The sequence below is a fragment of the Chelonia mydas genome, chromosome 1 (assembly GCF_015237465.2).
Source record: "Chelonia mydas isolate rCheMyd1 chromosome 1, rCheMyd1.pri.v2, whole genome shotgun sequence".
Lineage (NCBI taxonomy): Eukaryota > Metazoa > Chordata > Testudines > Cheloniidae > Chelonia > Chelonia mydas.
This window is the reverse complement of record NC_057849.1, coordinates 219,705,232-219,728,217: the sequence shown is the minus strand read 5'-3', so window position 1 is coordinate 219,728,217 and position 22,986 is coordinate 219,705,232. Positions and strand designations below refer to the sequence as shown.

General features: G+C 43.5%; 1 protein-coding gene across 7 annotated transcripts in view; it reads left to right on the top strand.

Annotated features, from left to right (window-relative positions):
• The window catches only part of FAR2 (fatty acyl-CoA reductase 2), a 212,669-nt gene that overhangs the window by 172,093 nt on the left and 17,590 nt on the right, over nt 1–22,986 (top strand). For all 7 annotated transcript variants that reach the window (XM_043530394.1, XM_037913744.2, XM_037913779.2 and 4 more), the window contains 2 exons: nt 4,658–4,776; nt 14,200–14,267. In XM_043530394.1, coding sequence (XP_043386329.1) covers nt 4,658–4,776; nt 14,200–14,267 — 187 coding nt within the window. The remainder of the gene's footprint in view (nt 1–4,657; nt 4,777–14,199; nt 14,268–22,986) is intronic.

Here is a 22,986-nt window from a genome sequence, read left to right as displayed (position 1 = left end):
TGCTAGTTTGGGTGGTAGGTAGCGTACGTATGTGCATAGCTCCCCAGCCCAGGTATTGGTAGCCGTGTAGCTGGTGAGGCAGGGCTTAGGTGAGTCAAGTGGAGGCCTGGCTGAAGGCTGTGGGTAAGTACTTGAGTACATACCCTACACAGCTCTCTACTCGCCCAAGTTGTGCCTCCCTGTCTACAGTGCTATTTTTAGCAGTGTAGTGTCCCGCTGCCTCCCCATTGCTGGAGCCTTTCCCTGCTGCAGTGAAAGACTCCAGCAACCGGAGGTGGTTCTGGCGGGTGGGTAGGGGGGGGAGGCAGTGGAGAAAGGCTGAGCCTTCCCTTGCTGCAGTGAAAGGCTCTGGCAGCAGGGAACAGCTGAAGCCTTTCCCCGCTGCCTTCCCTCGGCCAGAACCTTTCACTGACACGTGTAACTACACACCGCAGCGTGGATACAGTGTGCTTCTCACTGCGGTGTGTAGGTACACGTTCTACATGCCGCTGCCAGTGGTGTTTAGCCTAGGAATGGGCTAGCAGAAGGTGATGTTGTAAGTTAGAACTGAAGTGTTTCGGCAGAGTTGTTTTGTGGCCCAAGACTAGAACAACAGAAGGTTGCTGCAGGATATGATTGAGGTACATTGTCAGAGCTAGGTGGGGGAGCTTACATGATTATACCTTATCTGCAACTTTCTTGTGACTCTAATATCTTTAAGAAGCATCAGAATGACACAAAACACATGCATTGTTTATGGGCTAAGAACAAACTTTAAAAACTGTCATTCTAGCAAGGGTTTTTCAGCCCAGATTTCAGACAAGTGATTATGCAGGGCTGGACATGCTCTGTTTGTTTATAGCAGTGGTCCTCAACCTTTCACAACTAGCGAGCTACTTCATTATCCGAGGGAGGTGCAGACTGACAAAAAAGAATTGTATCACAGTAGTCTGATGTGATGAGCACATTGGAACATTGCTTATAAATGGGTGATGTTGCAAAATCCTCTTTCCCTCTCTCCCCACCTTGTGGCTGCTGAGTATCTCTGCTCTCTCCCCCACTTCCTGTGCAAGCTCCACTCCTGCCTTAGCGGGAAGGAGATGTTGGGGAAAGGATTTTTGGCAGCTTCCATCAAGGCTTGTCCTTTTGCTCATTGCTCCCCTTTTCCCCTCAGCTCACCGTTAACCAGCACTCTGCTCTCCCCTTTGGATCCTGACAGTGTGTGTCGTTCACCACACACATGGACACTAAAAAGCCACACAAAGGCCCTGAGAGGCATGGGCAGCTCAGGAGTGGTAGGGGAAGATAAGAATGGTCATACTGGGTCAGACCAATGGTCCATGTAGCCCAGTATCCAGTCTCTGAAAGTGGCCAGTACCAGAGCTTCCAGGGGAATATTCAAAACAGGGAAGTTGGAATAATCCAGCCCTGTCTTCCCCTCCTGGCTTCTTGCAGTCAAAGGTTTAGGGTGACCCTGAGCATGGAGTTGTGTTCCTGACCATCTTGGCTAATAGCCATTGATGGACCTATCCTCCATGAACTTACCTACTTCCTTTTTTAACTCAGTTATACTTTTGGCCTTCACAACATCCCATGGCAATTAATTCCACGGGTTAACTACATTATGTGAAACAGTACTCCCTCTTGTTTGTATTAAACCTGCTGCCTATTAATTTCAGGGTGTCCTCTGGTTTCTGTATTGTGGGAGAGGGTAAATAACACATCTATATTCACTTTTCCCACACCATTCATGATTTTAAAGACTTCTATCGTATTCTTGTTCTGAGTCTTTTTTCTAAAATGAAAAGCCCTAATCTTTTTCATCTCTGCTTGTATGCAAGCCATTCCATATCCTTGATCATCTTTGTTGTCCTTCTCTGAACCTGTTCCAGTTTACCATATCCTTTTGGAGATGGGGTGACCGGAACTGAACACCGTATTCAAGGTGTGGATACACCTTAGATTTATATTATGCTTTATGATATTTTCTGTCTTACTTTCTATCCCTTTCCTAATAGTTCCTAGTATTCTGTTAGCTTTTTTGACCACTGCTGAACATTAAGCTGAAGTTTTCAGGTGATTCCAAGATCTTTCTTGAGCTAATTTAAAACCCATCATTATATATGTGTAGTTGGGATTATTTTTTCCAGCGTGAATTACTCTGCACTTATCAGTGTTGAATTTCATCTGCTGCTTTGTGTCCCAGTCACCCCGGTTTTGTGAGATCTCTCTGTATCTCTTCACAGTTAGCTTTGGAGTTTGGACATAACTATCTTGAATCTCTTTAATCTGTCTTGAAGATCACTGATTACACTGGTTCCAAATCTTCTTTCGTAACACCAATCGTCTCCTCCCTAGTCTCTTACAGCTGCCCAAAATGCGGGTGCAGAAACATTTTCTTTCCTGCTGATGTTACTGCATCCTTTGCTCTCCAGATCCCTTCACTGATTTTTCTATTGCCTTCTACATCAAATTCAGGTCCCTTGTCCTTGTAGTCCAGGCATTACACTCCTTAACTCCTGCCTTTCTCTCTTTATCCTCGTAACTTTTCACTCAGCTATTTGCACGTAGGCCTCATGCCCAATACACTCTCTTAGTTTCCTTCCCCCACTTTCACCTCCGTGTCTCTTGCCCCCCACTCTGAAACAGCCTGGCTGATCCAGTCTGCCATGCTGCTACCCTTGCTCCTTCAAGTCCCTCTTTAAAAGACTTCTTCCATGAAGCCTCCAAACCCTCATCTCCCTTGCACAGAACCATCATCACAAACACTCAATTAAAAACAAATCATTGTGGAACCCCCGAGAAGTGCATTACCAACTAAATCAAGCCCATTATCTTATGGCTCTGACTTCCTCCTCCCTTCTTCACAGCATTTGTCATTGGCACTCAACAAAGTTACATCTTAACTTAGAGTGTGTCTAGACCGTGACTGCACCGTGACAAAGTTCCTCCTCTGACTTGGTGGGTCTGCACTTATTGGCGGATTTTCTCCCCTCAGAGGTTCACGGCAGCCCTCAGTTTGTCCATTTTCGTGGCTCAAATCTGCCGTTCACTGTTAGCCTCATCACTGGGCCAGCATGGGGAAAGGAAGATGAACAATCCCCGCAGTCTCTGCTGATCCACCTAGTGGATTGGGGAACAGGCCAGAGACCTTCCCCTCTGGTGGAACCCACAGTCCAGTTCAACTCCTCCGGTATCAAGTAGGGAGCTGGGGGGATGGAGGGATGGGGGGAACCCAGGCCCGCCCTCTACTCCAGGTTCCAGCCCAGGGCCCTGTGGATTGCAGCTGTCTACAGTGGCTCCTGTAACAGTTCTGTGACAACTACAACTCCCTGGGCTACTTCCCCATGGCCTCCTCCCGACACCTTCTTTATTCTCACCACAGGACCTTCCTCCTGATGTCTGATAATGCTTGTACTTCTCAGTCTTCCAGTAGTACGCCTTCTCACCCTCAGCTTCTTGCACCTCTTGCTCTCAGCTCCTCGCATGCACCACAAACTGAAGTGAGCTCCTTTTTAAACCCAGGTGCCCTGATTAGCCTGCCTTAATTGATTCTAGCAGCTTCGTGATTGGCTGCAGGTGTTCTAATCAGCCTGTCTGCCTTAATTCTTTCCAGAAAGTTCCTGATTGTTCTGGAACCTTCCCAGTTACCTTACCCAGAGAAAAGGGACCTACTTAACCTGGGGCTAATATATCTGCCTTTTGTCACTCTCCTGTAGCCATCTGGCCTGACCCTGTCACAGTAGACACACATGAGCTAGCTTTAATCTAGCTAGCGTGGGTTCCAGATCAGTGAAGCAACAGCAGTGCGACCTTCAGTGCAGGCTGTACAAAGCCACCTAGAACCCTGGGTAGCCAGCGCTGAAACTCACATGGCTGTGCTTTCACTGTTCCAGGACCCAAGCTAGTGAGATTGAAGCAAGCTCACGTATGTAACCCTGAGCTGAATTACATTGTGTTGTTGAAGTGCAGACATATCCTATAACTGTAAGCCCTCAGAGAAAGGACCATGTCTTGTTTAAGTACCACACGCACTGATGGTACTTTCGGAACAAATCATAGCATGGAAGGTAAACTTCAGAATGGATGTGTAGATAAATCCAAAAGATTGGGGTAAAATTTTCAAAAGCGCTTAAATGACTTAAGAGCCATTTCTAGAGTGCTTATTGACTTTCAAGAGACGTGGGCTCCTAAATGCCTACGTGGCTTTTGAGAATGGAACTTAGGCCCCTAAGTCATTTGAGCACATTCAAAAATGTTACATTTAGGCACTGAGGAGCCTATGTTTCATTGAAAATCAATAGGACTTAAGCTCCCATGTGATTTTTGAAAATGGAATTTAAGCTCCTAATTCATTTAGGTGCTTTTGAAAATTTTACCACAAAACATAAAAATGTCTGTCTTGCTGGATGTCCTTTTAGCATCATGAGTTACACAAGGCCACTGCCTTTTTATACACTTCTACTGACATTTGCGCATCACATTTCCAACTTCCTCTGACAACACTAAACAGTTCGATCCGCACAAGAATATAAAGTGCTGGCTCTCCACAGAGGCAGACTGATCTTCTGTGTTGCACAGTGGGCTTGAAAAGTGACTAAGTGATGCTGCCTCCTCTCAAGGCCAAGGAAATCCTGTCATGGCATATTGTCACTGACTCTCTCCCTCTGTCACACAGGCTGGTAAAGGGATTCTGCAAACTGTCAAAGTCAATAATGATGCAGTAGCAGATCTGATTCCAGTAGATGTCGTCATCAACCTCATCCTAGCGGCTGGGTGGCACACAGCAGTTCACAGGTAGGGATGAGCACTTGTTTCTCAGATTGCTGGTAAGGTATTATGGTACAATATGGATTTTAATGGGACAGCAAATACCATCCAGCTTTTGTTGGTTACATGATACAGCAGCATTTGATTCCCAAGTTCAGTATCTTCTTTCCTGGGTGTGGTAAAGGCTAAAAGTGCTCCAGAAGCCATGAAGACATATCCTGGGATGTGGAGGAGCTTCTTATGCCACTCTGCAGGAATCCCTTTGGTCAGTAAGATCATTACTTAGCACTTATAAAGTATGGGACATACACGTGAATACATAGAACTGTAAAAATATTAATTAATCAAAGTGGGAATGGTGTTGAAAAGTTGAAAAGGCTGTCTAGTCTTCTAGATCCTCTTTAACCTAAGGAAAATTGATGGAATACAGGTTTCAGAGGGTGGCTGCGTGTAAACAAGAGGGCAAATAAATATGACCATGGGGGTGAGGGGTGGCAAGGAGGGGAAAATGTTAGAACCTGCTGAGGAGTGTCCTCTGGATTCTATATGGGCTAAATCCTTACTCACAAAAATCTCCTATGGATTTTATTGGGAGTTTTGCCAGAGTAAATACATGAGTTTTCAGAATGTGTCCCTTATATTTAACTGGTGCTCTCCTGCTTAGTATACTAAGTTCATGAGGCAGAGCTCACCTCCAGTTATACTCATTAATAACACTGTCCTTATTAGCCAGCTTACAACTGGGCACAGACTCCTACAGCCGGGGCAAGCCATGAATATGACATGAGCAACCCTTAGAAAAAGCCAATATACACCCATATGCCACATCATCTCCTCTCTGAAGCAGCTGTGTTACACTGCAGAATATCAGCTTTCATTTTTAAAAAGTAAGTCTCCATCTGTTATGGTTGCAGAGAAAACCTCTAAAATGTGAATTGAGTGTAAGGACTTGTCTACATGGGGACGTTAAGGTAGCGTGTGACCTTAAATTGCTATACTTATACCAGTAGAACTCTCTGGGCTGGTATATGCTTAAAATGCTACAACAGAACAGCTGGGCCGCAGTAGTGCTTCACTGTAGACTCTACATATGACGATGGGAGGGATTCTCCCATCGGCATAGGTAATCCACCTTCCTGAGAAGCAGTAGCTAGGTCAATGGAAGAATTCTACATGAGGACTTAAGTTGGCTTAACTACACCACTCAGGGCTGTGGATTTTTCCATACTTATGTCAATGTAGTATAGACCAGGCCTCCATGTGGACATTCTTATTGCAATATAAAAGTGCCCTTTTCTGATTTAGCTTATATCATTTTGGAAGCAGTATAAGATAAGGTGAAAAAGCCACTCGTATGTTTAATATGAAGAGGTGTTATACTTGTATAATGCTTGCAGTTTAATTTTACTGATATGATTATACCAATGTAACTAGAAAAATCTCCCATTTAAACAAGTCATAACTGATTCAGAGAAGAGTCTGCAGAGAGCCTTGAACAACAGCTCTGAGGATTTTGAACTGTCCTACTCATCTCAGTGGGGTATTAATTCAGAGGCCCACTGATGATCATTTAAACGTCGATGCTTATGTAAAAAAGGAAAGGAGACGTGCATCTGCACAATTTACTGTAAGTGGTGTCTCATTATGGTGCCACAAGTGGGTGGCATTTGGGACATAGCACCACTTCTCCCCACCCCCAGTCAAGAAAGATCCACACCCAGGATTATTGCAGCTGTCCAAGTGCATGTTCAAGGGGGAGAGAGGCACAAACTCAAGGAGCCCAGCGGAGCCAGGTGGCACACTGTCATATTTTGAACATCTGCCCAATCTACTGTGAGTTTTTGTAATTCACATGGCAAAGCCTGTTTTGTGGGCAGGGACTGGAAAATACCAGCAACACTTTGTCCTCAGTATGGCTTCTGGATATGAGGGCTGAGGATTTACTTCCTCTCACTTCATCTCTCAGGTAGAGCGCTCTCCCTGTAGTCATTGGCCGGATGGGATCCTTACTCACAAGCTATGACCAATGCCTGTTCCTCTGTGCAGTGCAAGCACAGATGGGAGACCCTAGTTTCTCTCTTCAGCAGTAACTTTTCTCCAGCTAACTACAGTCCTGAACCTTTAAAATTCTACTTCTTTTTCGTATTTCCTACCCTACATGGTTACAGCCCTTAAATAACACAGTTCTTTAAAAAGGCAGCTCTTGCCAGATAAATGGAATTTTAAAACTCCAGAACTGTAATCACAAGGTGGTTCTTCTCTTGAGGTGTCAGGTTAAAGTCATTTAATTGTCCCCCTTTCCCAAGCAATGCATTGAATCAGCTATTCATATGGGTGTTTTCCAAATGGATGTGGTGTTTCATAGATGGAATATTTTGTTTTGAAAAAAATTGCATGATTTAAATAGGTAATTATGTTACAGGTTCATGTGGGGGGTATTAAAACCCAGTTCTTTGCCTGGTAAACACACATGTATAAGCCACATTAAAGATTTAACATCTTTTCCCGTTTAACTTCTTGTTCTGACATTTAAATCTGTGTGTAGTGGGAACTATGGTGTAAGCTTCATGGATTATTATAGAGGCCTAAGTAATTGTGTGAAATCAATACAACACAAAAAAGAAAGAAAACATGAAAGCCAGTCTTATCCTTTATCCCTTGAGCCTAGGCTGAACAAAACCCACAAACAAGAGCCAGAATATGGGGAGCCAGAAATGAGCCTTAAAAGCAGTTTAGACTTTGCAGTTTCATTTTTCTCCTCATTCCCACCCAACAGTGACTGGCAAAGGAGAGGAGTGACCAGCACAAGTGAATGACAGCACAACGGCTCCAAGTCCAAAAAACAAATGTCACTCCCCTCCACCAGGGAGAAGCACCCTCCATAGACTGAGGAGTGCTGTCTTACCAGCAAAGCAGGAAGCAGAGAGAGCCCCAGAGCCAGACTTCCTGGGTCTGTGAGCTTTGAAACCCCAACCCATTCCCCCTCCAGGGGAAAGAAGGGCCTGTCTTACCACAGGGACTAGGAAAACTACACCTTCCATCATTCCCAAACTGCCTAATGCCTGCACCTAAAATAGTGGAGGTAGAAATGGCTCCTACTTGCAAACCCCCTTTCTGCTACTCTGGAGTGGAGTTTGAGCAGCGTTGCTTCTTCCCATAGCAACAGCATAATGCCTAAAGGTATTGAGAACCTTTGCCAATTGGTTCACACCCAGGTCTCTGTCAAAACCAGCCACAATTATCACCCAACACTTCTCCCCAATCCAAGTCTTATCTGGAAGAAATGCAAACAGGAAGTGCAAACCAGGACCCCGAATGCAGATTGGTATAAATTTGCTGCCAATTGTATGCAGTCATACAACAGCCATTTCATACAAACTTACGACAGGGGAAGACAAACATCAGGATATCATGTTCCCGCTGATGAATGTGAGGTGAATTGTCAGGAAGTCCTTTATACTCAAGAGGTCCTGACCTGCTTCACTGAAACCTCAGTATACCACAAACCTAGACCTGTACAAGGCAAGCGTGGAGGGGTATCAGTCACCATATTCCAAATGTAAGAGAAGCCACCTGGCCAAGAAAAAATAGAGAGAGGATCCAGTCATTCTGCAAATCCAAAGACCAGTTATACATGGTGCATTATGCTAATCGATAAACTGCAAAGAGCAAAGGGTTCCTAGAGGGACTGCCTGAGTTGCTGCCTGATATGTTAATGAAGTCCCCAAGACTTACCATCCTGAGATCTTTCACATCCATATTGACAACAACTCAGATACAATAGCCCCAAACCTTTTCTGTATATTTTCCATTCTCTGTTTTTGACAAGTCATCTTTGGACCTGGACATGCTGCCAGTCATATTTTAGCTTGATTTTAGACTTGGCTTGGATACAGGGGACACAAGAAACTGCCGTTATCCTGGACTGACCACAACTTCCCCCCAGGCTGAGATCAAAACTGACCTAATGTACAGGCAAGAAGGAACCATAACAACAATTGGCCTCAGGCTCAGAGACTGAGTTAATTTCCACAACACTATTGTAGATAATGCCTCACCACCAAAAAAGATCGCAGAATAGAAAATCTAACCCATCACTATGATAACTCATTAGCCACCTCTGTAACCGAAGTGCCCTTCTCCTCTACAGATCTCCTTTGTTTCTTTGATGTGCTGAAACAGAAGCAGCAGGTGGAAGGAAGCTGAGCTTTTATGTGTGTGGCATAAAACTTGGGCAGATGCAGACAGACACCAGTACAAGGAATTCTTGTGAATCTATGGACTACTTGTGGAAGAAACAAACAAACAAAAAAATTCCACCTCTCCTTCACCACAGCAACAGTAGTTAAATCATACTCTACTGAACTATTCTGGACCATGAATTGTCTTGTTAATGGGGAATGTTCTCACTCAGCCCCAAAACTCACCATCTCCTGCTGCAAAGAACTATCAGTCTACTTCTCATAAAACATCACCAACATCAGAGAGGTGCTTCTGGGACACCATGTACTGTACATTGGCCTTTTCCACTGTAACACAAAACCATCCTCCTCTGAAGCCAGCCCAGCACACAACAGGAAGTTCTAGAAATACAGGAGAAAAACTGAGCCACCACCTATGGTTCTGATCTAAATTCTCATTGACTCGTCAAAGAGTGTCAAGAGCATCCGGGACTCCTACTAACTGAGATACCTATATCTTCACTGAGGAGGAAAATCCTGCAACCCCCCTATAGTGTGTCATAATCTGGCAAATACTTAAGAAGCCATCCCTTGACATAATCAACCTCTGTAACTACTAGCAGGTATCTAAGCTAACTGAGAAGCTCTCCAGGTGTCTCCTTCAACTCTTCCTAGGTGCTAACAATATCTTTGACCCCTCCCAATCAAGCTTCAAGACAAGATATGGAACAGAGAGAGTCCTATTAGCACTGATGGATGAACATCCTTTAGCCATGGACAAGGGCCCTTCATCTACACTTGAAGTGCTGGACCATGATACCGTCCATCTGATGTTCTGCTTCAGACATGCAGCAGGGATTACTAGGATCATGCCACGATGACTTCAGTCATTCCGCTCAGATCGCAACCAGAAAGGCATGACTGATTTCTGCTCCTTCATCTGCAGAGCTCACACCTTTGGAGTTCCTCAAAGATCTGTTCTCTCGGCCATTCAACATCTATAAGAAATCACAGGGGAGACTGATCAGCATGAACTACAATGCCAACAATGAGCAGATAACACACAGCCCTACATTACCTTCTCATCAGCTGAAAACAACACCATTTCTCATCTATCCAAGGCCTTGGTTGCAATCAGCAATTAAATGAAGAAAAGTTTCCTGAAGCTGAATCTTGGTAAGGGAGAAGGAAGCACTTCCAAGAACTCCTCACCTCTATAACAACACCCTTCACTGAAGGCATCTGTCCTCCGATTAAGTCACTACTGCTTCAGTATTCACCCGATCTCCTCACTGCTTCTGGATGCCAGCCATGGCTGTGAAAAAAGTCTTTTTCCATCTTCTCCTGGCAAGAAAACTAGGCCTCATCTTGTCAGATTTGGAGTTAACTGTGGCGATTCATGCATTTGTGACCATTAGGCCATATTCCTGTCATTCTCTGTATCTGAGTATGAAACCAAAGAATTTAAAATGCTGGTTCAGATCACAGTAGCCCATGTGCCCATCAATGCATGGCTGCTGAGAGCCCATCACTCCACTTTCCTGACTGGTTCCCTGTTGAATACCTGGTGAAATGTAAGATTTCAGTCCTCCTCTTCAGAGCCCTCTGTGGAATTTACCCATGTTACATGAGTGACCACTTCATCCCTGTGTGACTTGAATGCTGTATGACAGCCACATTCCACTGGAACAAGAGAATTGTCAACCTCAAGTGTGAAACTCATGAATACAGAAGGTAGCGTGTTCTCAATGACTGGCTTATGAACCTGGAACTCACTCCCCGGACAGATCAGGATGACCATGAACTTCAGTATCTTCAAAGCACAATGCCATACCCACTTTTTTGACCTAGTCTTCCCACAGTGACACCACAACCAAAAATTAAAAACAAATAGGTAATGCTTTGCAAGGAACACAGAAAAGAGAAAGAGATTTAGTTTATATGTACATTTCATAATTTTGGGAGGAGGTTAGATACCACAATGATGGGCATTATGTAAGAGCCTAGATAGTGCATGGCAAGTTGTAGGACAAAGATAAACTGCTTACTTGATGTGCTTTTTATTTTACGAAATAAGAAACACACTTTAAATAATCAATGTAAGTACAGAATGTATTTAAACAGTGACTGACACCAGCTGGACAGCTTTGAAAAACGTTCTCTAAGTTCTCTTTATATATGTCCGGGGAAATAGTCAGGTTTTACCTCTAACCTGTCAAAATGGGTAAGAGGGTTTTTTTTTAAAGCACCTACGTGATGTAGAACCCAAACTCATCTCGACACTTTTGAAAACTTTACCCAGTATTTTCACAGTGGTGACTGAAATGAGTAACCCCAGGCATGGAGCAAGTTGGTGTTATTCGAAGCAGAAGTGTAGCACTAGATGAGGTCTTCAAGGCAATAGGAAGGTGCAGAGATGCACTGCCCACAGGGAGCATTTAGTATGTTGCTATTTATCTTACAGATGAGAAAACTGAAGCACAGAAAAGTTAAGTGATGTATCCCCACAGCTACACAGCTGGCTTGATTCTTATTGATACTAAAGCCCTGTTACACCACTCGGACAGTATAAGAGGCCTTCAAGGAAGCATAAATTACATTTATGGCCTCTATACGCTGCCAGCATGATGTCAAAAGGGCCTTAATGTAACTGAGAATCAGGCCTGAAGACTGTGTAGCAGAGCTGGACTATAACTCAGGTCAGTTCCCTTTCTTACCCATGCTCACTACCCCTAAGGAGAGGGCTAATCCCTCTGTCCTTGCGTTTGCTACATGGCAAAAAGGAGTTGGAAGGAAGACTCATTGCACCCTCTTCATCTCCTTGTGCACCTGTGCATAGCCAGTCATGAGCAGACTCATGGTAAATATAATATGGAATAGCATAGTCTTCTCCAATGTAATTTCTACACAATAACACTGCTAAATGCAATAATTTGCAGCTGACAGTGTGGGCTAGGATGCAATTTATTAAACAATTCCTTACCCTGTAATTTAACTATGGTTTTTCTGTGGTTCCCTTGTTTAATGCCTGTGGGACTCAAAAGCAATTACAGATTATCATTACAGACTTCATTTGGCTGGCAAAAACACTCCATGTTGAAATGAGATATTTTGTGGCATGTAAATCTAAAGGGAGAGTCTGAGCATTTCTAACATGCATTTCTATTATCTACCAAGTGGCCTTTGGGGTGTTTCATGCCTTTGTTTATTAGTGGTGCTGCTATATGGCTTAATAAAAAAAAAATCAGAGATCAAGAAGGTCACTGTCATTTCTGATCAGGTGACATTCTACAGGAAAACCTTACCGTGAAATACATCAGAGAAATGTGGACTTTATCACAGAACTTGCAGCCTCATTCCAGGTTTTGATTCTCTCTCCCATCTGGGTAAATGAAACACATTATTCTGGGGAAACTGGGGAAAATGCAAGAATTGCCCCAAGTCACCACTGGTTTTTTTGATCTAGCAAAAGTGGCATCTTTCAAGTAAATGATTTTTAAAGCACATCGTGTCTCCCTGACTTTGGCTTGGTGCTTGGACAAATGAGTTACAACACATTAAGAGAAACTCTGCAGTAAATAAAAAACTGCTTTTACTAATACTTTCCTTTATTGTTTTCATAGTTTGTTTAATAACTGATGTATAGATAATTTATCTCAAGCCAAATCTGTTATTTATTGATTGATTGAATACACTACCTAGATTCACTGCCTGGATTTGATTAATCTTCATTTTTAATTGTATTTTGCATTTATATATAGGATGAACCTTGTTTAGTGTCCTCGTTTTATGAGCTGTTGACTTTCATGCTTCATTATAAGGCTTTGTGTGGCTTGATGTATTCTTGCCTAATGGCTTTCACATGTATGTTAAATTAAGATTTGTTGTTTGTTATACATGCACTTATTGTAGCCCCTGCAGTCAGGTTTCCTAGGCCTTGGTGCACAATGCATCCTTAGGGCTTAACCCCTTCCTGCCCACGCTGTAGCAGGGTGGACAGGAGGCGGTTAGGTTATGTCGGTGTCCAGCAGCAGCCTGAAAGTGTTAGCTGTCTTTCGACACTGTGTGGACAGGAAGGGAAAAGCTGCTTCCAGCCACAGGGGTCAGGGGGGAGAAAAGAAGAGATGAGCTCTGCAAATACATGGGCCAGGTCATCCCTTTCCTCTCTTCCACCTCCCCTGTGGTTGGTAGCAGCTCCTGTCCCTTCCCTCCCGCACAGTTCCGAAAGGCTGCTGCTGGCCACATTCTGGTATGAACCCTAGCAGATATCTGGGGGGGGGGAGCATGTGACTTTGTGTGTGTCTCCCCCCTCCCTCCCCGAATGTGTTGCCTCAGGAAGACACGGCACCAGGAACTGGGAGAGGCAGAACCATACCAGGAGCCCAGCCAGGCATGGAGGGCGGAGTGCACCATGCAGGGAGGGGAGGGGAGGGTCAGTCGTGACAGAGACATACGGGAGTGTGTGTGTGTCACCTCTCCCCATGTGTGTGTGTAGGAGGATGGGGTGTGTATGTCACCCCTCCCTGTGTGAACCCTAAAGCCTTAAAGATAAGAAGGTAAATAAAAATAATTCAACTACGCAGTATTTCTTTTTAATGGGGGCTCAGTCAACTTGATGTTAATTTGAACATCTGTACTGCATAGTTCTGATTGATCACCTTTGACCTCGCTAGAATAAGAGTAATTTTACCAGATGCCCCATATTCAGCATAGGGAAATATGGTCACCCTACAGATAGGCAACTATTGGGATTTTCAAAAGCACCTAAGCAAGATAGGCACCTACTCCCACTGAAATCAATAAGAGGCCTAGTGTCCTTGGCTAACATTTGCCCTCCTCTCACTACTGTGCTGTTTGGTTGTCATGCTTCGCCACAGATGTAGCTGCATTTCATTAGTGCTGTATGTTGTGTATAGATTTAAAGCATTTGGGGATGAAAGACCCTACGTACAAGTAAGATATTTTTATTTTTAGAATGTATTTTGTTTGATTATTTATTATCTAGTTAGCTTGGATTAAACTATATAGAGATAAAGTCTAGTCTCATTTGTACCTAACTATCTCCAGTGAAGGCAGTGAAATTACAAAGCTGTCCCATAAACTGATATAGTACAGTGAGATGTAATTGCCATATTTCAGTTAAAGTATTTCTTGCTCCCATTCTCTTGTCCATGATTTTAAGCCCCACCTCAAGGTAACTGGATAATTTTTTCTGTTTTCTTTCCACATTTTTAAATTTCCTTCATTCTTCACATCATTTATTTTCCAGACCAAAAACAATGATGGTGTACAACTGTACAACAGGTGGAATCAACCCTTTCTGCTGGGGAGATATAGGTAAGTTCTAACTAAAGCAAGAAAACAAACCATCAGTGGGATTCCGGGGTTCCAGACATGGAAACAATGGTCCTGGTTATAGCTGACAGACTCAGTAGCAGCAGCCTGACCCTGTAAGCGCTCAACGTGTGAAACTCCCTTTACAGTGAACAGGTGTGCTGCGTGCAGAGGTTTCACAGATCAGATGTAACCCCCAATTCAGAAAAGCACTGAAGCATCTGCTTCATTTTAAACGTGTGAATAATCTCATTCCTGCTCATCAAAGCGTTTAAGTGCATGCTTAATTTTAAGTGTTTGAGTAATCCCATCCCCGTTCATCAAAACACATGCTTAAGTGCTTTGCTGAACTTTTAAGGTTGTGAAGAAAGGAGTAGGAGGTCATGACTTCAAGTTCCATAGGAAGATGCTATAAAGATCCAGACCCAAATTTCCTCTTTTTTGCTTTATTGTGTTTAAATCCAGTTAGAAAACCCTTGACATGAATGATGTAATTTCCAAAGGCCGCTCTAATTATCAGAATAGAAAAAGTTAGTATATGAAGAGAAAATAAAATAGCCGTTTCTTCATGTTTCTATGGCGCACCTTAAGCGTACAGTCTTGAAATAGAAATGTCTTTGATTCACTTGAAAAGATGACCCTGGAAAGAACAGACTTAATTTAACAGAGTTTGCCTTTCATTGCAAAAATCTTGTCAATAGAAATATTGAAGCCATTTTCATGGCTATTTTGTTTTTGTTTTTTACTTTTGAGTGAAATGTTTTTAATCTGGTATGATGCTGAGTCAGAGGCGATGGAAATGTAAGGATAAATCCTGAGGTCTTTACTCAGAAAAAATGCCACAGAAAGCCAAGAGCAGAATTTAATCCATACTGTAGAGGTGTCTTCAGCTACAGTATTGAAAATCAGCATAACCAGTCAGTATACTGCAGCAGAAACATATTGGGCCTGATTCTCCACTGCCTAGCACAAACTGTCTTCATACCGCTAGTCGAGATCAAAGCCTTCATAACACTCCTATTTGTCGCCTTTTCTGTTTTATTTTCCGCATGTAATTTTATTAATGAAAATGCTGATAGATAAATGGATTGTACCCAATCTTTTCCTAGTACAGTGCTCATTAGTCTAACTAGGAACTTGGATTCATCAGACTGTGTAACAGAAGCTTGCATTTCTGATGGTTCAGCTCCGTCCACTTACATCCAGATGCACAAGGCAAGCTTGTGCATGAGCAGTTCGGCTTTGTAAATGGACTGAGGGCAAAATTCTCTCTGATCCGCAGTGCAGATCTGTCATGCATATTTTTCTGCCCAGAGCTGCCATTGAGGTCAGTGAGAGTTTGCATGGGGACTGAGTGCAGAATGTGCAATGGAAAGATTTACTGTAGATTTGGGAGCAGACTGCCCTAAATGAAGCGGTACAGTTTCTGAAGTGGGTTTGAAAAGGGATTACCACATTAGTAGTTCAGGTTTACCACATAAGTATTGTCTTCAAAAGCAAGTGCACAACTGGAATTTCCAAATGGTCTGCTTTCCATTTCCTATAAATAAGGATACACGCTTTTAAAATGGCCTTTATACATGACAGACTTTCTGAACCTTTCTCTGTGTAACTTCCTATCTATCCTCTATCCTTTTCACGTTGGCTCCTACATTCCATGAATTGTGGTGTGTACTTTTCATATACACAGATTTTTAAGGCCAGAAGGGACCATGAACTTCATCTAGTCTGACCTCCTGCGTAACACAAGCCATTGAACCTCACCTAATAATCCTTATTATAGGCAGGACTGGTAGCACTTCCCATTATTATACCCTATTTTCAGGTGCTTATAACCTTGTCAAAATTTAATTGTTTGAGCTGAAATTTCCCTTGTCAAATCTGGAAAATTAGAGTAAAAAAGGTCCAGCCATTTCCGAGAACGAAGGTAGGGGAAAATACATTGTTTTGCCTATGTTAAAAAAAAATTGAGCAAACTTTTTCTTTGAGATCTTCCAGCATGCCCATGTTTTGAAGTAGGTAGTTGATCTTTGGAAGAGGAGTGGACTTTGTATCATGGATGTCCCTTATACCATCCCTATAAAAATTGTCCCATAATTGGCTACAAATAGCCATTGAAAAATCACAGTTTAAACATGCTCAGTAGAGACCTCTTAGAGTTTAACCGTTAAAATCTCTGATGGCTCCATCTTTATTGAGCATGCTCAAACCTCTCACAGCTTCTAGTGCTGACCAGACTGCATTTGCACCACCCCACAGAGTGGCTGAGCATGCTTCCTCCAACCCTGAGTGATGGGGAGTCAGAAGGACTTTCCCTGTAATGGCTGCTCCAAGTTGGGGTGGGGAACATGCTTGAACAGAAATCCTGGAAGTCTAAATCATTATCCCAATTTTACAGATAGGTAAACTGAGGCACAGAGAGTGACGTGACATGCCTAGTCACCCAGAAGGCCAGTGGAAGACATAAGAGCTTCTAATGTTGACTGGTTCTTTTCCCTGCTACCCAGAATGCTCAGGTTCACAGACAGACTCTTTAGCTGAAGAATTATGTTTGTTTATTCACTGCATCAGTGAGTGATCAGTCCGTTGAAACGGGGCACAGCATAGGGTTAAATTCAAGCACACACCCACATTCAGGTGGTTGCCTTAAATACATTGTTACAAAGTTATTCATTATATACTGTAGAGCCTCCCTATCACGCCCTTCACAGTAGGGAACGTTGGGCTGTAGTTAGGGGCTGCCAGCTTCTCCAGCCCGGGGCTGCAGCAGTGGGCTGACAGGCCCTGGAGCTTCAGCCTGGGCAGAGTGCTCCTCCTGCCCCACAACTGGGACAGAGATCTCCTCCAGCCTCAGGCCCAGAGGAGCATGCTGCCCTCCGCCATGGCCCCGGGGCCAGAGGAGCTCACTCTGCCCCCGCCACAGCCCCACCACCACCTTACTATGATGAACCCCTGGCTATACAGAACAAATGGCTTGGATCCCCAGGGTTCATTATAGCAACAGTGTACTGTAGTGTATGAACACCTTTTCTGCCAAGTGCTAAGATTAGTTTGCTAACTCATTTGTTTACCTGATCAGGTTGCTGGCTCAGCTTTTTACCTGGTTATTCTCTTTCCATGCAAGACAAGCAGGAAATATACCTTCTACATATTACATCCTACATAGCCCCTTCTTTTCTTATTTTACTTGCAACACTATCCCATGACTTGTTTCAGTTCTTTATTATGTAGTTGTCCGTTTTTTCCATCTCAGTGTGTCTCCAGAAAAATACGCCCTGCTTGGTGTGTATTAGTCTGTAGGCCTGTTTGTTAGCCGGGGATAGAATTTTGGCTTTGACTTTTTCATTCTCTTATATCCTTACTAATATGTGTGAACAAAGACATTGTGTGTTACACCTGCCCACAAGCTGATGGGGTGAAAAGAGGTAAGAGATAAAGTTAAAAGTGTTACAGGGTATGCTGGGAGTGTAATATATGAGCATACACTGGACAGCTGCCTGGCTCCTCTCTCAAGCCAAGGTCAAGCAACCAGTTAGGAAGAGCAAGTGGGGATGGGGAGGGGAGGCATAAGAAACACTAAAAGCCAAAGAAAATCCTGGCCTTGGCCAGAACAAAACCTCACTCCTCACCCCTCCCCTGGGATACAAAAGAGGTGGGACGAAGACCCCAGACCCATGACCCTCCAAAACGGAACTTGACCATAAGTTGTAAGGGGTGAGACTAGGGGTGTGCACTTCAGGTATATTTGGGCCTGCTAAGAAGGAGGAGGTGAGAAAGGGGACACAGGCAAGGTTCTGCAACATCAGAGCTGGGAAGGGGGACATGGGATAAATGCTATGTGACATCAGAGCCGGGAAACAGACTCTGCCAGCCTGTAGAGCTATGGAGCTGCTTGCTTGAAGCTAACCCCAATAAACATCGCATTGCCTGCACTTTGGACTTCTGGTCTAGCATTACCAGCTGCCATCCTCCTCTGTCGTGCCCAAATAAGTCCAGGTGACCATGGATTAGATGATTATTCCTAACTCTCTCTTTACATTGTTCAGTGTTAGCTGTCGCAGCGTGCCTACATAAGTAATACCAGAGATGGTTTCAGCACTCAATTTACTTTTATGTAGCGGGCCCACTACCATACATGTGGGGAAAACATGACTTGGGCCGTAAGATGTCAACCAGCAGGGCTAGGCTGCTATTGGTGGCCTCTTTACACACAACCTAAATCCATGCCCCACATATCTCGAGAATGGCTACACATCCCTATATATGACACCAGATAATGTTGCCAATTAATGTTCCATACATGGGTGTGAGATGTTAGGCCCGGAATACACAATAATCTGTGCTGTAGCAGAAACAACTGTTGCTAAGCATTTTGAATATACATCCATTGCCGTAAATTGTGTAGAAATACACACAACCATCCTACCAAACAAAACACACAGATTACCACTAGGTGCAGGACCAGGTGTTGTCTTCGAGTTCTCATGTTAGCATACATTAAGTCATCACACCAGTTACTGGCTTCTGCTACTCTAAACTCTTTTCCCAACCTCATTCACACTTAATTTGAGGATACGTGACATCTTGCTTGTTTCCTGAGCTGTGTTCCATACGACCTCTACTGACTTCAGCAAGGCCTTCCAATGCATTGATTGCTGAATCTCTAATTTTATGTTGTTAAACACATCTCCCCCTGACTAGGTTACATTTTGAGTGATAATGTCGGGCACAGTTTGCCAATTTTAATTTCCCAATTTTATACTCTTTAATGAGACATTGCTGCACCATGTGACTTGTGAGATCTTTACACAATGTATATACCATTCCAAGGTGACACTTGACACATTATTAGTATTGTTTAAATGATAGCAGACCTTCCCATTCCCTACGTGTGTAACATGATTTTTGGCAGGGGCACTTCCTCTAGATGGCAGTTCTCACTTGTGTTCCAACACCCACCTTTTACCAGTTGCAATTCCCCTGGCTGACAAACCCAACTATCATGAATTTCTTCTACACATATGGAAAAATCTGCATCACTGAGCCTTCCCTCCTCGTCTACCCATGCTTATGGCTCCTGTCAAATTTTGGTGGTCACATTTTCAGCCATAAGAGTGAACATCCATCTCTCTATCCTAACCCTGCTAACATTCCCCAGAGGCAGTTTATTAGTATATAATTTCAGGGAGGTATGATGGGTATGTAAAATTATTTGCTGACCTCCTGTAAGATATTTAAACTTCATCAGGGCCCAATATGCACACAAAACCACCTTTTCACACACTGAGTATTTTAACTCCACACTTTGAAACAACTGTGATGCAAAAGCCACTGGTCTCCCTTCTGTCCCATAAACTGTGTGACTACAGCCCCAAGACTACCATCCCCCACCATTATCCAGAAAGAATAAGTTTTCTCCGAATTTGGCACTACCAGTGTAGGGGTACTCTCTAGACCTTCTTTTAGTTTGCAGAAAGAATCCCTAAGTTCCTCCTCCCATTCCAAAACTTTAGCTTTTACTAATTCATGTACTGAATGATTAACTTATGATTTCCAAGATCCCCCAAAATCTTTCATGCATTTGTGAAAAATGGCAGGTGAATCTTTATATACTTGTGGTAAAACTATCCATATTGCATCCCCTGGCAAGTGAAGGCAGTTTTATATTGCTGTTCCTCTGTCAGTGGTATTGACAAAAAGCCATTTGCCATATCTACCTCTGAGAACCAGTTTGCATCTGGATGTGTTTTAGCAATCATTTGTGGATATGCCGTGACTACATTAGCTCCCCCTATTGCACGGTCATTCCAGGCTCTATAATCTATAGTTTGGCTCCATTTGCCGCTAGGCTTCTCTACTGGCCATACAGGTGCATAACAGGTAGACCGAATTTCCCTTAGACACCCCTGATGCAGCAGCTGCTGCACTTTCTCTGTTACATCTACAACAGCCTTCCAGGGCACAGCATACTGCTTTTGTGTGTGTGTGGGGGGGAGGATCAAGTCCCTCTATCCTAGCTATAAAACTTGGTCTTCCACAGTCTGTCTTGTGCTCTGCCCACACAGCAGCAAGAGCTTTTAACTCTGTTACTTCCATTCTGTTTACAGGCTGGTAATGTTTAACCACATTCAGACCTGGTGGGATACTAGTTATCATTATGTTCTCCCCCCCACTCCTGCGGGTGGTGCCAGACACACAGGTTAGCCAGATCTATTAAAAGATTGTAGGCTCCAAGTACTGCTGCTGACAGAATCTTTTCCTTAGCATTTACTACCATGGTAGCCTATACTTGTAAGTTTCCCATTTGTATTAAAATCCCAGTGTTAACAGTGACTTGTTCTTTTACCCCCATAATCCCCTGTATCTTCCTTTGGGCCGTTCCTTCCCTAACTTTGTGTGTCATGCAAATTGCTGCTCCACTATCTACTAATATTATTTCCTGCTGCCCTTCAATATATGTTTGAACATGAGGCTACCCCCATTTATCTAATTTAATAGGGCAAACCTGTAGTGCAGTGGCCTCAGGGCATGGCCCCCTCTATTGTGGGGCTGGGCTTCCAGCCTTATCCTCTAATTCTTTCACCCGACACTCCAGAACCTTCTTTTCTTCCTGCAAATGCCTGAAAGAAATCCATTCTCTTATCCCTCTTTCTACCCACGCTTCCTCTTCTTCATCTCCTTCCTCTTTTCCATGCACCAGTGCCTCTCCTGGCCTCAACTTGAAACACCCTCACCTCGTTTATGGGTAGGACTATCTCCTCTCTTTCCCCCCAACCATGCTTCAGCATGGGTAATAGTTTCCTCATAATCATGGGGCTGGGGTGAAAACTGTAGGATTGCCATGGACACTCATCTGGGAGTCCTATTAACGATTCAATATGCTCTTGGGAGTTCCTTCCCACTCAATCATTCGGTCCATGGCCCAACTTCCATAATTCAGAGCCCTTTCCCCTACCTCTATGGGGCTTTCCCCAGGCAAAGAAGTAACCTACTCATGTCACTTGTAGATGATGGACTACCAAACAAAATTTCACTTAATCTCCTTTGTAGCTGGCGAGTGTTTACACATCCAGCAATTTGTGTGTATAAACCTCCTAATACACCTTTCAACACCTGGTTCCAATCTTTATCATTTAAATTGCTGTCCTTCATGGTGTCCACAGCCATGCAAAGCCACTGACAAAACTTATTCCAGTCATCCCTTGGGATGGGACCTGGATTTTTCTATGAAGACTGAAATTCCCCTGCTGGCAACAATTTATCATCCAGGGTGGTGCAAATGTGATTACTGTCCATCTCAGATTTTAGAATCATAGGGGCAGCCAGATAAGGCACCATTGGAGGGGCTGAGGTTTGGGCAAAGTAGTGAGGGAGGGACATGAGAAAGGCGGATCCTTGGGAACCAGAGGATCCCCTTGCTGGCATTGAGCCAGTTGGTCTCTAAGGTTTGCTACCTTGTTCAACAATTCATCCCATTCCTATTGTATGCTATCACAATCATTAGATGTTTGGTGGAAGCCTTGATTAGCCATTACTGCATGTATTTTAAAAGCTTCTCCTTTATCGCCATCCCCGTCAAGCTCAGGGGGCAGTGTCTGAAGTTCAACCTCCTGAGTACACACTGCTCCTATAACACATTAATTCCTTTCATTAATCTCTGTATAATGCAGACTTTCTTCTGTCCTTCCTTCACTTTCGGATCTAGCATGATTACCTTACGGGACGTCTGAATCTCCTCCCAGGCCCCTGTTTTCTGGGGATCAGTGTCATAGGGACCTCCCTTGTCACTGACCCAAACTTCCACAAAGATAACCAAGTCCATATAGCAAAGCCCAGTTATGACCCTTTACTTTATCCCAACCAGACCCCACTATAGACCTTCAAAATTCCCCACAGGACTGTGTACTCGCCAACCATCATGGGCTCCACTCCCAGTCATGGCACCAAACTGTTGACTGGTTCTTTTCCCTGCTACCCAGAACGGTCAGGTTCACAGACAGACTCCTGAGTTGAAAATGTGTGTCATTTATTCATTGCTTCAGTGCGTGATCGGTCCACCAAAACAGGGCACAGCATAGGTTAAATGCAAGCACGCACCCACATTTAGGTGTGCCTTAAATATATTGTTACAAAGCTATTCATTATATATTGTGTAAGCACTTTTTCTGCCTAGCACAAAGATTAATTTGCTAACTCAGTTGTTTACCTGACTGGACGCTGACCCCGTTGTTTACCTGATCAGATTGCTGGCTCAGCTTTTTACCTTGCTGTTCTCTTTCCTTGCCCAGAAAAGCAGGCATCTTTCATATGTCCCAACACCTAAAACATACATTCTACACATTACATCCTACACTAAGGAAACAAGTTACTCATAAATTTAAACAGTTCATTATTAAATGTGCAGTAAACTCTGCACACATGGACATCTGTAATTAGCATCCCCTTTTTAAAGGATCTTTTTTTGAACTATGCTCATGTGGTATCCACTAAAATGTTGCTCAACTTTCAATCAAAGAAATTTGGACCAGTCAAGCAATGATTTGCTGACCCTGTGAGTGGCTGATTCCAGTAAGTTGTAGTGTATCAGCATTATCCAGTGTTTTCTTTTATCTTTCAGTTTAGCTGTTTTCATCTTTTAATATGACACTTCCCCTGGTATAAAGCGTCGCAGGATAGAAAGTGCCACTAAAGTCAGTGAGATTGCATGGGAGAAGAATTTGGC